Source organism: Protopterus annectens, chromosome 10.part0, assembly GCF_019279795.1.
Source record: "Protopterus annectens isolate FY-2018-M chromosome 10.part0, PAN1.0, whole genome shotgun sequence".
NCBI classification, from domain to species: Eukaryota; Metazoa; Chordata; order Ceratodontiformes; family Protopteridae; genus Protopterus; species Protopterus annectens.
In genome coordinates, this window is record NC_056744.1 from 1,448,662,779 (window position 1) to 1,448,681,298 (window position 18,520).

The 18,520-nt window shown below is 41.0% G+C and overlaps 1 protein-coding gene across 1 annotated transcript in view; it reads left to right on the plus strand.

Annotated features, from left to right (window-relative positions):
• NRDC (nardilysin convertase) overlaps positions 1-18,520 on the plus strand; it is an 853,803-nt gene that overhangs the window by 523,467 nt on the left and 311,816 nt on the right. Inside the window, exon 27 of the mRNA XM_044086887.1 lies at positions 18,357-18,409. Coding sequence (XP_043942822.1) covers positions 18,357-18,409 — 53 coding nt within the window. The remainder of the gene's footprint in view (positions 1-18,356; positions 18,410-18,520) is intronic.

Genomic DNA, 18,520 nt, shown 5'->3' on the forward strand with positions numbered 1-18,520 from the left:
GCATTTTTAAGAAAATTGGGGTCCTTTAGCATGGGGGCTGTGAACCTTTCCACCTCGGTCTTAAGTAACGTGAAGTTTGCTTTTGAAAAGTTTTTCACGATGGTTTCCTTGATTGGGGGTGGAGGCGGAATGTGGATATCCAGAGTGATTAGTCTTTGGTCTGATCTAATCAGCGAGGGGTTGACCTCTGGTATAGAACACCGGTCGCCCATGTTGGTGATGACCAGGTCCAGTATGTTGTCACCTGTGGTGGGGGTGCTGACCAGTATCCAGGGCGTTCGACTTTATAAATTCTAGGAAGCGTTGGGCAAGGGAGTTAGTACTTGAGTAGTTCTCCCAGTTAATTTTGTGTAGTTGAAATCACCCAATATTAGGTCATTTGGTAGGACCTTCATATTTTCCCGTGTCTCCAGAAACATGGAATGGGTGTCCTGGGTCATGGTGGGTGATCTGTAGCAAGCTGCAATTTTAATTGCAGTTTTGCCTGTTAGTTGCACATGGATGATCTCTGAGGCATTGTGCTGTGCCACTAACCTGGAGGTGTGGGTATCCTTGATGACTATGGATACACCCCTGCCTGTTGTGTTTCAATCTGGGTTCTGTAGCTGAAAAGTATGGTATGAGTTATATCCTGGTAGAGCTGGGGTGCTCTCTGGAGCCTTAAACCAGGTTTCGGTTACTGCACAGATATCGATGTTCTCCATACTGAGGAGTGCTTTGAGTGCATGCATTTTGAGGTTTAGACTTCTGGCATTGAGTAGCATTACCCTCAGTTTTTGGTTACTTGTGCTATTTATGGTGGTGGGTTTTTCTTTTGAGCCTTGCCTAAAAAAGGCACTATGGGGGCGGCAAAAGCCTTCGTCAGTATTCGAAAGCCTAAGAGTGACAGCTGCAAGCCATCTCTTGCGAAGCAGCGTGACTTGTCGAGCATGTCATCCCAGCTGGATAGATACTGGATCCCCTTTGAATGACACCAGAAACGTAGCCAATTGTTGAAATTGATCATTTTTTTCTTTATACTGTGGTTTCAATTCTTGGTGAGGGCAGGATGCTACTCTTGGTCAGGGTCATACCGGCCTGGGCTACGTGATCAGAGAGCTCTTCCACTTCTCTTTTCATGTAGTCCAGGAAGTTACGTCTCATTCACACTAAAATGGACAATGACAGAGTCATATTTGTACTTGTTCTGGAGCGACCTGAGTGCTTGCGTTATGTGCCGGATCTTGACGCCTGACAGGCAGCTAACTGTAACCTTCTCCTTGTCCTGTCTAGTTAGTGGGACATCAGTGTGCCTGACTATAGAGTCGCCTATTACTAGTGTGTTGGGTATGTTATTGTGCCTTAAGGGCTGTGATTGCATGGCACACTGATTATGTGAAGTATGTGTTTCATGGTTTGTGATGGGGTGTGGAAGTTGCTTGGGTGTCTGCTTTGGAGGTCTCTGTTGCTTTTGCAGATTTTTATTTAGAGCCTCGAGTATGTTTTTGTGTATTTATGTGTGTTTGCCGGTGTTGGTTTAGTAGGTCTCTGTGAGACTAGTGGTGTGTTTGCAAGTATTTTCCTTCTCCTCTTGACTGTCAGTTCCAGTCTTGGGTTGAGGGAGCTTGGTCTTCAGTTTGGCTGTATAATTGCATCTCTCGCATATATTAGTGTTTGGTGGTAGGAGGAGAGTGTTGTCTGTGTACATGAGGCAGCTGTAACATTGCCTCAAAATGCCCAGATTCGCCAGTTGGACCAGAGAGTACACATGAAACTGCCCTTTGGACATGCCTGGATAGTTAAAGTGAGCTGTTTTACTGATTGGCTTGTAGGGACAAATAGAGAGCCTTGTCCTTCTGGACAGTATAGGGGGTCTAGTGCTAGGGTTAATTAGTGCTTGCTATGAGTTTTGAGCAAGTGCTGGGATGTGAAATAACTGGTTTGAGTGCTTAAGTTGAATGTTTGTGTAGTTCCAAGGGAAAAATTGAAGAGTAGACTTTGTGGAACCAGGAATAGTTTAACCCTAGCTAACCGGCTCGCAAAACCATGCAAATGCATTTTTATAGCAGGGAAATGGAAGAGATAGTTTATTGGCCATTTTGGGCTAATTTCTATTAATGTCCGGGCTACAGCAAACAAGGTGTAGAAATTTCAGAAAGAAACAGCTCAAATAAGCAGGCACAATAAGCCTTTAATCAGAAATTCCCAGCTCAGAAGGGCAGAATCTAGCCTGTCCTCCCACAAGAGTGCAGACCACAAATCTTCTTAATGTAAAATAACTGGCCTGAAGCCCAAGTGCTTAAACCAGAACTAATGCGCTTTTAGAATAACAGACACTGAGCCTTCAATCAGCAATTACTAACTTAGAAGAATGTAAGCTACCTGTCCTGCCACAACAATGCAGTCCACAAACCTTCTTAATGTAAAATAACTGGTCTGAAGCCCAAGTGCTTAAACCAAAAGGCGTAGAATAACAGTTACAGTTTAATCAGGCTACTACCCAGCAGTAATAACTGCAACAGACTAATACAATTGAGTACTTTTAAGAAGCACAAGAAAAATAAGGTAATAAAGTGGGAAGAAACACAATTACAGTAAAAGCAGATGAATAAAGTGCAATTTTTTTTATAATAGAAAACAAGCAAACTAATTTAAACAAATTACCCAGTTAACCAGTAAAAAACTCAAAACTGAGCCCTCTTCCAGCAGTCTTCAATCTGACAAGTTCTAACCGCACCCTCCTGCCACTAGAGTGCAGGGGAACCTTCTCCAGAAAAAGATGGTCTGGATTAGTGCTCAAGTTATACAAACAAAGCTAGATTCAGCAGGCCTGAATCTAGTCTATGCTACAGGTGATAAGGTGCACCAATATCAGAAAAACAGTTCAAATATGCAGGCACAGTAAGCCTTTAACCAGAAATTCCGAGCTCAGAAGGGCAGAATCTAGTCTCTCCTCCCACAAGAGTGCAGACCACAAACCTTCTTAATGTAAAATAACTGGCCTGAAGCCCAAGTGCTTATGCCAGAACTAATACACTTTTAGAATAACAGACACTGAGCCTTCAGTCAGCAATTCCCAACTTAGATGGTTGTAAGCTACCTGTCCTGCCACAACAGTGCAGACCACAAACCTTCTTAATGTAAAACAACTGGTCTGAAGCCCAAGTCCTTTAACCAAAAGACTTAGAATTAACAGTTACAATTTAATCAGGCTACTACCAAGCAGTAAAAAATGCAGCAGAATAAACACAATTGAGTACTTTTAAGAAGAGGCAAAAGCAAAGTAAGGTAATAAAGTAGGAAGAATCACAAATACAGTAAAAGCAGATAAAGTGCAAATGTGTTTATTTATATATATATATATATATATATATATATATGTGTGTGTGTGTGTATATATATATATGTGTATATATATATATATATATATATATATATATATATATATATATATATAAAACAATAGAAAACAGATTTAAAGAAATTAACTAGTAAAAAAATCTCAGAACTGAGCCCTGTTCCGTCAGTCTTCAATCAGACAAGTTCACTGCCTAAGTGGGTATGCCTACTCAAATGTTTTCTCTGTATTAGGCAGGATGAGCTAATGAGGCTAGACTAGGATAGAGCTGAACAGATGGGAATGGTAGGAGTGTCTGAAATCAAAATATGATCTCAATTTACTCAGTTGAATGAGCAAATGAGATGGGCCCAGGAGGAGTTTTCAAACACAAATTTACAGGAGGGGGCAGTCAATTCCAAAGCCACCAAGATTAATACCACAACAAGAACAGGGAGGGTAGGTGAGGAAAGCTAACTGGAGACAGAGAGAGAGTTCACAATTTTCAGTGAACAAATAAGCAGATAAATGCAGTACTTTTTAACACAATATTCAATGAAACAATAAACAGAAAAAAATAAAATGCAGTACTATCTTATAACACTGCAAGTTTGTACTTCCCTCCGCTTGTAATAAAGTTGATGTAGGTATGTAAAAGCTAACCAAACAGCTCAAGTATGCAACTATTCAGCAGAAATAATTTCAGAGATAAGGGACTAAGACTTTAAGGCACAGAGAAACCCTCTAGGCTAAGACTTCTGCACCAAATATCAATGAAGTGAGAAGAATAAACTAACTGCAGACAGAAAGAGAGAGCTCACAATTTTCAGTGAACAAATAAATAAGCAGATAAATCCAGTACTATTTTAACACAATATTCAATGAAACAATAAACAGACAAAATAAAATGCAGTACTATCTTATAATACTCCAAGTTTGTACTTGGCTTATAATAAAGTTGATGTAGGTATATAAAAGCTAACCATACAGCTCAAGTATGCAACTATTCAGCAGAAATCATTTCAGAGATAAGGGACTAAGACTTTAAGGCACAGAGAAACCCTCTAGGCTAAGACTTCTACACAGAATATCAATGAAGTGAGTAGAATGGTAACTATAAAAATTGATCCAAAATACATAATAAAATGCATAGTCTATCCAGCCACTATTCTCTGATGCCTTTATCCATTAGTACAGGTTTAATGCAAATTTTGTCATTAATGCCCTTACCAGCATTGGCTTCCAGCCTAATTATCCATTCAAGTTCTTTGATTTCAACTTTATTCTTAACACCACCCCCTCTAATATTAGATCTGACCATATCTGTCACTAAGAACTTGAAGTGGTGCTCATTACCGCATGTCATGGTATGCTTTTCCATGGCATTAGTATCTATGTGCCCAGAGATATCATAGAGGTGTTCTCTCATACGATCACGTAACGTCTCATCCCTACATAAAAACAGCCACATAATACACAGGTGGCTAAATACAATAAATTAATAGTATTGCAATGTGCTGTCAGTTTGAATGTATAAACCCTCCTTATATCAGGGTGTATGAACCTCCCTGTACTGTCAATAAAGTCACAAAACCTACACTTCCCACATGGGTGCGTACCAAATTCCAATCCATTTCAGAATGAGTTGGTTCACAACTGAATCGTGACATTGCAATACTATTAATTTAGTGTGTTTAGCCACCTGTGTATTATGTGGCTGCTTTATGTAAGGATGACAACACATAGGTTACGTGTTCGTATGAGAGAACACCTCTATGATAGCTCTAGGCAAAGAGATAATAATGCCCTGGCGAAGCATACCATGACATGTGGTAATGAGCACCACTTCAAGTTCTTAGTGAGCGATATGGTCAGATCTAGTATTAGAGGGGGGTGGTGATAAGAATAAAGTTGAAATCAAGGAAGTTGAATGGAAAATTAGGCTGTGAGACAATGCTGGTAAGGGCATTAATGACAAAATTTGCATTAAACCTGTACTAATGGACTATAGTCAGGCACACTGATGTTCCACTCACTAGACTAAACAAGGAGAAAGTTACTGTCAGCTGCCTGTCAGGTGCCAGAATCCGCCACATAACGCATGCACCCAGGTCACTCCACAATAAGTACAAATATGACACTGTCATTGTCCATGTTGGTGTGAATGACCTGAGACGTACCTCCCTGGACTACATGAAATAAGACATGGAGGAGCTCTTCGATCTTGTATCCAAGGCAGGTATGACCCCAACCCTGAGTAGCATCCTGCCATCACCCAGAATGATACCACAGTACAAGGACAAAATGATTGACTTCAACAATTGGCTAAGCTTCTGGTGTCATTCTAAGAGGATCCAGTATTTGTCTACCTGGGACAACATGATCGACAGACCACGATGCTTTGCCAGAGATGGCCTGCACCTGTCGCCCTTAGGATTCCGGATACTGGCTAAGGCTCTTGCCACCCCATAGTGCCTTTTCTAGGCAAAGTACAAATGACAAAGTCACCACCGTAACAGGTACAAGCAAGCAAAATCTGAGGGTAATGCTACTCAGTGCTAGAAGTCTAAACCTCAAAATGCACTCACTCGAGGCACTCCTTAAAATGGAGAACATTGACATCTGTGCAGTGACAGAGACCTGGTTCAAAGCTCCGGAGAGCACCCCTGCATTACCAGGCTACAATTCATACCACATCTTTCAGCCACCTAACCCAGAATGAAGCACTAAAGGCAGAGGAGTGTCCATATTCATTAAGGATATCCACACCTCCAGGCTAGTTGCACAGCATAATGCATCCGAGATTATCCAAGTGCAACTAAGTGTGGGAAAGACCGCAATCCACATTGTAGCTTGCTACAGACCCCCCACCATGCCCCAGGATTCCCACTCCTCATTTCTTGATGCACTGGAAAAAAGGAAGCCAATCTGGTGGTCCTCTGCCATAAACAAACTCTACAACAGAAGAAAGAAACTGTTGCAAAAAAAGAGTAAAATCCCATGACTGGAGGAACTCCCTGGTCAACCTCAGTAAGAAGCTGAGATCCCTCATAAAATCCTCCAAAGCTAGTTACGAAAACAAAATTGCCACTGACTCTAAAGACAACCACAAAGCATTCTATAGCTATGTCAAGAATCTCAATGGGAACACTCAGATCTGCTCCGAGTTACAGCACAATGGCGCTAAATATACAGAACCAGCTGATATTGCCAACATCCTAGCAGATAGGTTCTGTGCTAACTTTCCCCCGCTCTCACCCCCTAGAGGGTCCATCTCTATACCGGAAGAATGCAAAGTTCCTATAATCATGGCTGCACAGGTAAAAAACACACTCTCCAAAGCCAAGAACACAGCATCCATGGCACCTGACAATATCCCAGGCTGCGTTCTACACGAACTACAGAATGAACTGACACCCTACCTAAGTACCATGTTCAATCATAGCCTCACCTCAGGCTTTGTACCCACTGAATGGCGCACCGCGACAGTTATCCCACTACACAAAGGTGGAGCCACAACGGACCCCGGAACTACTGCCCCATTAGCCTGATGAGCCTGGTCTGCAAGGCCATGGAACGTATCATCATGGAACTCGTAAACAAAGACATTGGTACTCTGGACCCTACCCAGTTTGGATTTGTAAAGGGCAGGTCATGTCTCCTAAACCTGATTGACTTCTTTGAAGCAGTCACCAAAGCCATAGATGAGGGTAAAATGGTTCACACAGCTTATCTTGATCTCGCCAAGGCTTTCATCACCATCCCCCACTCTGGAATTATAGATAAGCTCACTAAACTAGGTATAAATCCCTATGTCACAAGATGGGTTGCCAACTGGCTCACAGACAGAACCCACACTGTGAAAGTAGCGGATTCCAAATCTGACTTCAGACCAGTGACAAGTGGAGTACCATAGGGTTCAGTCCTGGATCCTCTCCTGTTTGGTATCTACTTCTCTGAATTGCAGGCTAACAAAGTTTGCAGATGACTGAAAACTAGGAGCCATAATCGAAACTCCTAACGATGTGGACAAACTACAAAAGGGCCTCACTGAGACAGATACCTGGTGTCAAAGCCATGGCCTGAAGCTCAGTGCCAAAAAGTGTATTGTCATCCCCTTTGGTAAAAACTCTGTACCCATGAACTACCACTTAGCTGGTAGTCTACTTAATGCCGAAAATGTAATGAGACCTTGTGACACAGGTGGACAGTAATCTCTCCTTTGATAATCACATTGCCACAGTGGTCAGGAAATCCTTCTATGTGGTTCATCTCATCACAAAAGGATTCTCATCCAGAAAAAGAGGTAATTGTTCCCCTCTACTCATCACTCATTAGACCCATTATAGAGTACAATGCCCCTTTTGGTATGTACCTCACAATACATCTACAACAACTGGAAAGACCACAGAAATACCTCACAAATAGGATTACTGGCCTCAAACAGATGCCCTACGCAGACCGTCTAAAAAAACTACAGCTTTACTCCATCGCATATCGCCTACTCAGGGGCGATCTCTGCCTAACATACAAAGCTATGTCAAACCCAGAGCTGTTGGACATGCTCCACTTAAAGAAATCCCAATCCCTCGGAGCTACACACTCTAGGGACCTAAACCTTGTCACCACAATAAACAGAACATGCTGGAGGGATAGATTCCTGTCCCAGAGACTTCCCATACTCTGGAACAAACTACCTATCTATGTCAAACAGTTATAGCAGAAGTGATCCTCATTAGCACTCTTCAAGAAAAATCTTGATTGGATGGGAAATGAGAAATTCACCTCAGGGATTACTTCTGTGGCTCTGCTCGACAGGGGCACAGGAAAATAATTTTCTTGGGTGGCAAAAGCCAGGGTACATTTTGTTGGCTAGGCTTATATAGGCCCTAGGGCCAATAGCCTAGTACCTACTTATGAACCTATGGATAGAGGCATCAGATAATAGTGGCTGGATAGATTATGCATTTTATTATGTATTTTGAATGAATGTTTATAGTTACCATATATGTTTTATTGTATGTATATGTATTTTTAGATTGGGTAATATTTTTATATGCTTTCATTTTTTGATATGTGTTCATTACATTTATAGCCTATATGTATCATTAGATGTAGGGATTAGGTGGAAAATGTTTTTTATGTAGTCTTACATTTTGGGTTCACCTAGTGCGTATGAATTTGGCTATGTGCCTTTAAATTAATTAGTAACTTAATTGATTGATTACTTGATCTGAAGGGTTATAAACTGCACATTTTGATGTAGGTTTGTCTGATGAAGTAGCCCTGAGCTACGAAAGCACTTACACTCTGGATTAAACTTTTATATGTTTTTAGTAGCCATGGTCTGGAGCCTCTTTTGTTGTTTCTGCATTGTACTTTTATTTTTGGAGGAACAGTTTGCCTACACCACTTTTTTTGCATCTGTATGTATGTATATATATATATATATATATATATATATATATATATATATATATATATATAGAGAGAGAGAGAGAGATATATATATAGAGATATATAGAGATATATATATATATATATATATATAGATATATATATATATATAGATATAGATATATATATATATATAGATATATATATATATATATATATATATATGTGTGTGTGTATAGATATATGAAACACCATTTTTAAAATCTGGTTTAACGCATCTACAACCCATTGGAAATGGTCCTGTGGTTGTGCTGCTCATCTCGCTTCCCAGGCACCATCAACGCTACCTAAAGTGTGGATATCCCCTCCTTAAGGAAGCCTCCGTGTATGTAGCCTTAACTAAATAACTTGTAGCTAGTAAATAATTTTAGAACAGTAATTCTACCTTCCGCGTGCGTGATGGCAGCCTACCACAGTCCGTTGCCACTCATCCCCCTTTCCAACTTTAAAATTTTCTCCCCCGATCACTTCTGCTATAACTTATTAGCTTTAATTGAATTAAACTACTAACTGCGGTGGTGGTGCTGCGGTAGCGTTGTCGCCTCACAGTAAGACGATGTCTGGTTCGACTCTCAGCTAGAGCGTCTTCTGCATGGAGACATGCGTGAATGGGCGTATCTTCGTTGAAGGTTGTACGTCAGGCCTGGCAAGCCGGTACGTAAAAATCAACTGCCAGTCATTAGCGGACCGGAGTTCCGCTGTGGCGACCCCTAACCGGGAAAAGCTGAAAGACACAAACAAACATTATCTTTTCTGTTTGCCATCTCCTTTTGCCACTAGGTGGCAGCATACACCTTTGCATACATTCGCACAGTATAACTATCCTTGTCTCCCCTAGTATATATTTCCCCATATTAAAGAACTGTGAAATACCCACTAATTTCTTGAGCTTCCCTTGCCTGCTGAAAAACGCAGTAAAGAACTAACAAATAAAACAAGATTAAATAATAAAACTTGCTCTATAGCTGTAGTCCCATCCCTATTTCTGAGTCTCAGTCACTGATTATTTTTTTTTTCTGTGGACAATCACTTCTTTGCTATGCAGGCTTACTCTGCTCCCCCACCCGCCCCCGCTATCTGTACAATTATACATCCCCTGACTCTTCCCCATCCCATTCTGCTCCAGTCACAATAAAACTAAACTAAGCCTTACCTGCCTGTAGACCTTCACCATACACTCTATTACTCCTCCCACAATGCTGTGCATATCAACACTCCCTATTACCCTATTTGCCCTACTAATCTCTCTCTCACCTATCTCTCACAATTTCCCAACCCATACCAAACCCCTCATACACACACTACTGCATCTTGCCATCATCCTCACTCCCCCTCCTACTCGTCCATCTCACATGAACTCTTCATCTCTAACCCAACCCATCTATTCAAACTTAAACTACTCCCCTCCCCACCCCCCTGCACTTATCTCTTAGATGTCTAACCAAAAATCACTTCTCTCACAAAACCCTTGCTGTCCATCCCCAACACACTACCTCACTCTACTCCTCCACCATATCTCTCTCACTTGCTGGCGACATCCACCCTAACCCCGGACCCATCTCTAATATTATTATCACCAAATCCTCCACTCAACCCACAAAACCTAAATCCATTCACCTCACTACACTTAATGCACAAAGCCTTAGAAATAAAATCCCTATCCTCCATGCGTGGCTCTCCCATAGCCACACCGACATAACCGCCATTTCTGAAGCCTGGCTCAAATCTTTCATAAAAGATAAAATATTACCACCAGGTTACCAAATGATTTGCAATGAGAGCCGACAGAAGAGGAGGTGGAGTAGCTATAATCTACCCCTCCTCCCAGGGTCTATATCACATAGTCGAAATTTTATAACTTCGAACATGGAATGTTCGAACCATTCCATTCAAAGTTACAAAACTTCGACTAGATAAAAAAATAAAAAAAGAAGTAAAAACAAAATAAACTGTTGTAAGCAGGGGGGCAAGCTCCCCTGCACTCCCCACTACTTAAATATACCAACTCTGAGATTGCACCACATTGAAATGAACGGAAACCTCCCCTTATGGAGATTTCCATTTAAACGCTCAAACTTGTTCAAGTTCGAACTTATGGTCTCGATCATATGGGGTTTGAACTTATACAAGTTCAACTATGTGATAGGAACCCTCCTCCCATACCATAACTCCCTCCACCAGTAAAGTACCAACCTTTGCCAATGCTGAAATTATAATAGGTTTATTAAAAATAAACAACTACAAGTCCGTATGTATCGTTGCCCTCTATATTCCCCCTGGTGACATCAATACTCTTAAAAACATCCTCTCCTGGTTTTCCTCTAACATAACAAATGAAACCTATATCCTCGTGGATACCAACATCAACTGGACCACTATTAACTCTAAAGCCCCTTCGCACACAATAAACCTATACAATTTCTCCCAACTAATTCACTCTCCAACCAGACCAAATAAAGGTGGTACCTCTGGAACCATCATTGACTGGATCCTAACAACTCACCCTAATCTTATCACCGAAGCCGGAACAATACCTGATCCTCTCAGCGATCACTTACCAGCCTTCACCAACCGGCTCCCATCTCCTCAACAAAAACAACACCTCTACATCCAAACTCGCAACCTCTCCTCTTTCAACCATCTAACTTTCTCAGAATGCCTAAAGCATGCTGACTGGTGCCCTCTAAAAACCCTTCCACTAGATGATGCCGTATCCTATTTTAACCACTCATTCCTAACCCTTCTCAACCAGCAAGCCTCCCTGAGAACCAAATGCATCAAAACCAATCCCTGCCCATGGTTATGTAAAGAAACTAAACTAGTCCTGCACCAAAGGGACAAAAAATGTAAACAATATCAAAAAAAAAAAAAAACCCAACTCCCTCCTAGAGGTTTAGCATCTTCGAAACGGCACAAAAAAAACCCAATAAAGACTGCAAAGCACACTACTCCAAACTCACTTGCACTCAACTAATCCCCAAAAATTCTGGGACTCCATCTTATCCATTCTTCACCCTGGTAATAAAGAAAGCCCCTGCCAAAATCCCAACCTTTCCGACCTTGATACAGCCACCAAGTTCAACTCATTCTTCACCGACTGCATAGCCAAACTATCTTCTTCCTCCCCATCCCCCCTTCCATCCCCAGCCCCTCCTACTCCAACCACGACCACAAACACCTACCACCCTCCACACCCTTCTGCCTTACTCCCATTCCCACAAGCACTATAAAAAGATTTCTACTCAAACTTAAACCTTGTTGCAATGCACCTGCAATCTTCCACCCACCTTCCTCAAACAATCTGCAGACAGCATTGCCTATCCCATCTCTATTCTTATAAATAGATCCATACAAGAATCATACATCCCTTCTTTCTGGCATCACACTTAAATCTTTCCACTCCACAAAGGTGGCAAAAACACTGACACCACCAACTTCAGGCCTATTGCCATCCTTTCCCCCATTTCTAAAATACTAGAGAAAACCATCCAAGCACAACTCATGACACATCTAACCCAAACAACTTCCTATCCCCTACCCAACACTGCTTCCGCCCTGGCCACAGTACCATGACTGCCCTTCTATCCTTTCTAGAAACCATCAACCTGGAATGTGACTCAGGCAAATTTGTATCTACACTATTCCTAGATCTGTCAAAGGCCTTTGACACCATCTCCCACACCCTACTCCTATCCCAACTCTCTACCACCACCATTGCCTTGTTTTCCAGCTACCTGTCAAAACTTCAACAAGCTGTTCAATGGAAAACTTCAAGCTCCTCCTTCCTGTCCACACCCACAGGCGTCCCTCAAGGTTCCGTTCTTGGCCCTCTACTCTTTAAACTATTCATGAACAACTTTCACCACTCCATCCCAGAATCATCTGTCATCCAATATGCAGACGACCCGACTATCATCTGCTCAGCCTTCTCCCCCTCCGATCTCCTAGCAAAAGCCCAATTAACCTTCTCCAAAACTGAAACCCGGATGAAGTCCAACCACCTGGCTCTAAATGCAAATAAAACTAAACTGAATATTTTTTTTTCCCAACCAAAAACTCCTTTATTGACAAAACCTCCTTCACCATATAGAGCCAGAACAACAGCGCCCTTGAAATTGTTCCCAAAACCAAGCTTCTCGGCATCATCATTGATGAAGAATTAAAATTTCATACCCACATCCTGTCTGCAAACAAGAAAACCCACCAAACGTTAGGTCTCCTGTACAAGCACCACCCCTTCCTCAGTTCTTCTACACGTCAAACCCTTGCATCCACCATCTTGCTCCCCTCACTTATGTATGGTGCCCGTCTGTTCACCAATCTCAAACTCAGCCTATGATCCAAACTTGAATCCTGCTACCACAAAATCTGCAAATTTGCAACCAATTCAAAGAACTAGTCCCACCACTGCCACTCCCTCCTCACCTTCATTTGGCTTGAACTACCCAATTTATCTCAGTTACCTGCAACTCGTCATTGCCCATAAGCTCATCTTTAAACCTGCATTCTGCCCATCTCTCGCTACCTCCTTAAAAACCTATATACTCAATCGCTCACTCAGATCCAAAAAGCAAAATCTCCTTCAGGTCCACAAACAAGCACAACCCCCTGTCCCACTACTAATGTCCTACTCCTTAGCTAAACAGTGGAACTCTCTCCCCCTCACCTACACAACCTACCTAACCGTATGAATTTCAAATCTCAGCTTTTCTCTCCTCTATCAGCTAAATAGGAATGCCCATGTCACGCTCCAACATAAACCCCTCTAAACCACCTCTCTTATTACCTTGCACTGAAATCATCACCAATTTAACCACTACTGCTGCTTCATCTCTACCTAAAACTCTCTCCCCTACCAGGGACTGAATTTTCTCTCCACTTTCTAATTTACTATGCTTTGCTGTACAAATATACTGGTACTTTCTCCTCACAAAATTTATTTTACTTAACTTACTAAGACCCATTAGCTGTATGTTTTACAAACTTTACTTGCTAAGATCTTTGACAAAATGTTTATTCTGTATATGTTTAGTCTGCCTACCTGCAAAGCGCTAGTAGCCATATGTTTAAATGAACTCTATGATCTTATGACAAATTGTTTACTCTTCTGTAAATTTTTTAAGCTTTCTGTGCATACTATTGTCGTTTGTAACATGTAACATTGTAACTGCAGTGTCTTGGAGCTTTTCTCCCCGGGCTTCCATTGAAAACAGGCTCATTATGGACCAGTGGATCTCTCTGGTCATCAAACTTCAATAAATAAATATATATAAAATATATATATATATATATATATATATATATATATGTGTGTGTGTGTGTATATGGGTTTACTTTACATGGTTGACATTTCAGAAAGTCTACTTTCATATGGCCGAGTATATGTTCGACTTTCAGAATGCCAGCCATGTAAAGTAAACATAAACACTTACCTTAAACTGTTAGCAGGGGGGGCTCTGCTCCCCTGCACCCCCCCACACCCCCCCGTAACTTTAATATACCAACTCTGAGTTCGCACTACAGTGCGGAAGTGGGAAATTTTCCCATTCCGCACTGCAGTGATAGCAGTTCCCCATGCTCGGCTTTTCAAAATGGTCTTGGCCATATGAAAGTCGTCAAAGCTGGACAAGATTGATTTAACATACAGAAGCATGAGCCTCATGTCTTTTTTTTTGTTTTTTCAAATCTGCAGTTAATCAGAGTGGAAATACTGTTCTCCAAACAGTTTTACCATATTGTAAAGATTTTAAGGGTTTAATAGAGGTGAAAAATTTGTCAAAAAAGATTTTTGACTTGTTTCAAGAAAACTTAGTATGCGCTTATTAATAATATTCCAAAAGAATAAGAGAGTCTGTTTCTACAGCAGGTACGATATGCTGTTGATGCTACAAGGGCTGCCATGTCGGGTGTTATCTGGAGAAGGCTTACTAAGAATTGAATGCTGTAATGTGTAGATGTTAGTGGTAAACTTTTTAATGCCGCTTTAACACTGAACCAGCAGGTATTATTTTGGAATTTGAAAAGAAAGGCAAAACTGCTTTTCCTTTAAAAAGCATTTGTACCAGCTTCCTCTCAATACCAGAGGAGATGTACTCGTATAAGAAGGGAGCTCAGTAGTTTCATCTGCAAAACATGATCCAGTAAAGAAATTGTGATATAACCAATCACTTTCAAAATGATCTCCGTTTTCCTTTTATTCTTTCCCTGTCACATTTCCTTTATGAGGAAAAATTCTTTATCTTTCACCTTAACAATATATACTTCAAGCTTTTTGTTTTGCAGACAATTCGGCAAGGTTATACAGTTAATGTTCCTCAAGGCCAGAACTGCTGCTTGTTCCATAAACAGCTTCTCTATAAGTTGCATAATAGAGCAAGCTTTGTTAAAGAATGTAATATCTAAACCTCTTATACAACAGCAACAGAAAAGTTTGGCTGGACAGGTTCATCACGCAGAGAATTTTGCTGCTGTGGAACAGACTCCCCATGCACATAAAACGAAGTTCATCCCTGTTCATTTTCAAGTGCAGCTTAGATCAGTGGATGGGAAACAAAGATTTTACCCCAGGACTGCCACCTGTACTACTGGTGGGCAAACATGCTCCTAAACAGTTTAGCCAGTGCATTGGTCCCCTCAAATTATCTATGGTATGATCCCAGTTATTCTCATTAGGGGTAATATATAATTATTGACCATGGGGATAGGTAAGGCCAATCTATAACCACATGTGTAGGTTATTTTGAGCAAAAAAAGGGAAATTGGATAGGCTTAAAATGGCCCACAGGGGCAGCTAGCCTAGTACTTGCCTATGAAAAGAGAGTGCCCTTAAATCATAGAAGACCAAGCTTGTTTTTCCAGGCCATTTCTTATACCAGAAACAAGATTTCAGAACCAGTTCTAGGTCTATCAGATGTGCAGTTCTGAAGTAAAAACTTAAAGTGGTGACTATAAAGACTGCTTCCTTTCACGGAGCAGAATTCTTACAAGCCATCTTTGCATGTGGATGAAGCCTGTCTTCATATTCTAGTGAAATCTCACAAAACGTATCTCTGGTTCCAGATACCACAGCAATACTTTCAGCTCTTCCATTTGGGCTGTCCATAGCCCTTAATCTTATCCAAAGGTGGGGGAGGCCATGTGTAAGAAACCCATCACACCAGCAGATGAGGTTGCCTGTAGGTTTTTGGTTTTTGTTTTAGTCTGACCTTGTTCCATGAAGTTGGAGAGGGCCACAAAGCACAGGATCTTTCATGGCGTGAAACATTAATCAAAGGCTGCCTTTCAGGATCCTGTATGACATGGGGTCAAGGAAGACGGCAGACAACTGGACCTAATCTGCAGGTGTCTTCAGGCTTAAGTCAGTACTACTGGATCTCAGTTTTTCTTCTGAGAAGTAAATGTCAAGAGGAGACCATAAACTGAGCCCTGTGAAAAACTCAGAGTAACATGTCTATGGGTAGAAGAGATGATCTTTGACTTTCTGGTAGAACTTGAACTTTGATTGTTAAGGTAGTTCGCTGTTCACTGGACAGTACAAGAGTTGACATTCTGACTGGAGATCTTGTCTAATACCTCTGTAAGGAATGGTGTCAAGGTAGGCAGGGTGAAGAGTCTGGCCCTCATGTAAGGTTTCCATGACCTTTTCAAAGAAGTAGACTAGACTGAGTATACACAATTGATCTTTAACGATTCCAAATTGACTATGTCATTGTTAATTAGTTTAACACTAAAATTCAAGAGCTTAATAAGGGATTTATAATTAATGTTTGCAAGCAGATGTCCTGCAGGATTGTCAGGGCCAATGAAACTAGTACTTTTAGTTTTGGAGAGCAGTGATGTAATTTGATATGGGGTGATTATAGGCTGGATAGTAAGGGAACAGTGAGTGTGTGTAGGAGTGAAATGGTAACTAAATTTGTCAGCCTGGATGTTAACTATGTTTTTGGGTTGTAGTGGGATATGCCGCCATGTGCAGACTCTCATATTGGCATGCATTTTTTGATGTTCAGCATTCCATGATATTATGGATCACCCCGTACTCTTGTCCGCAGTATTCTGGTTTTCAGTCAACTGATGCATACCAAATGAGAATATACCTGGAATTTCTAGGCCAGTTTACATTACTCCTCTCCATACATATACATGCATGTGTTGTATATAGTTTGTGCATGTGGGGTATTTTTCCCCCCAAAATGTCTGGTTCCCCTTCATGTTTCAGTTTGGAATAGATTTGTTAGTTGAAGTTTGAGGTTTTGACAGATAACTGGGTTTCAGGGTTCTCCATTCTCTAGGCTGATTGCCCATGTGAAGGCTGCAGTGGTAGCAAACCTTTGCAGAGTAAACCAGGCTTCTCTATTGCTGGCAGCAGTCTCCATCACATTCTGTAAAATCCCCAGACAAGCTGAATACTGTAAGCCATCCAACATGTCCTCAGTGTGCTTAGGGGCTTCTTCCCAGTGAGTTTTGTGTGGTGTGACTCATGTGGGAGTTGGCAGTAGGCATTCTTACAAAGTACCTAAATCATCTTAGTTGACATCTGTTTCTCTGTGTTGACAGTAGCTCTGCTTCAGGATCCTCCTGTTTTGCTGAGCTTCTCACTTCTGTTACCTTATAAAGGAACCTCATTTAAGCTGCTCATATCAACAAGTCTGTTCTTTAAATAAGTACTGAAAGCTCATGGATGTTGGTGATATTGTGAACATGACTGATATAGTTTCCTATGACTTAGTTCTCGCTTCTTAACTAAAGACCAGTACAGTACCTGCAGTACTGCTACAGTTACGCCTTCCCTCTGATCAGTTTTCCAGCACCCTTTCCTTCACTCACCATCAACGCTCCAGAATATTTGGTGCTTCACCTGAGGTAACTGATTCCCATTGTTTTCAGTTAACAGTCCATGTTCTTTAGAAGAGAAACATACCGACTAATGTTGATGGTGCTGATTTTCATCCCAACCACTTCACACTTGGCAGCTAACTACGCTAGTGTATGCCGGAGATCAGTCACTTCAGGCTTAGAGGACAGTATTCTTAGCAGATGAAAGATACAACTCTCATGTCCCCAAACTGAATAGGGCCCAGACCTTGACAGCACCTTGATGTCCTGGCCATGAAAATCCCAGACATGAGGAAATACATTCTACTCTCTTGTTGCACTCCTACATCTACCTTAATCCCATTCACTGTAACTAATGCAATGCAAACATAACTTTTGCTTCTCAGATCCAGTGACCAAATAGCACACAGCAGTTACCTTGACGTCTTAGATTCCAGTCCTCCTGGTTATTTCTTTTAGTGTAGTAATATGTTTCTTATGATAAAGTAAACACAAAGATGCTGGAATTCAAGATGTGATGTATTACCTTGTATTGGATCAGCATAGATTATGCAGTCATCCAAGGTTTTCAATTGTGTTGGTCCATTAATAGATGGTATAACAAATCTTGAGTAACCATCATTTTTTTGTTTTTTGTTAGTGGACAAACATGCTATTTCTTAATTTTTTTTCCTTCCAGTATGATGAAGTGATAGAGTTAACATTACATTAGTTAAAACTTCTGAAAATATTTATGATTTTGTTTCAGATGCACATGGAAGAACCAGTCTTTGATTTTCTGAGAACAAAGGAGACACTTGGGTAAGTGCATTGCTTTTCTTGTGAATGTAGTTTGAAATAACTGCAGCTTTTGAAGGTGTCCAGCATTAAAGGCAGTGTTTTTTCTTCTGATTTTTGCATTCTTCAGGGAGC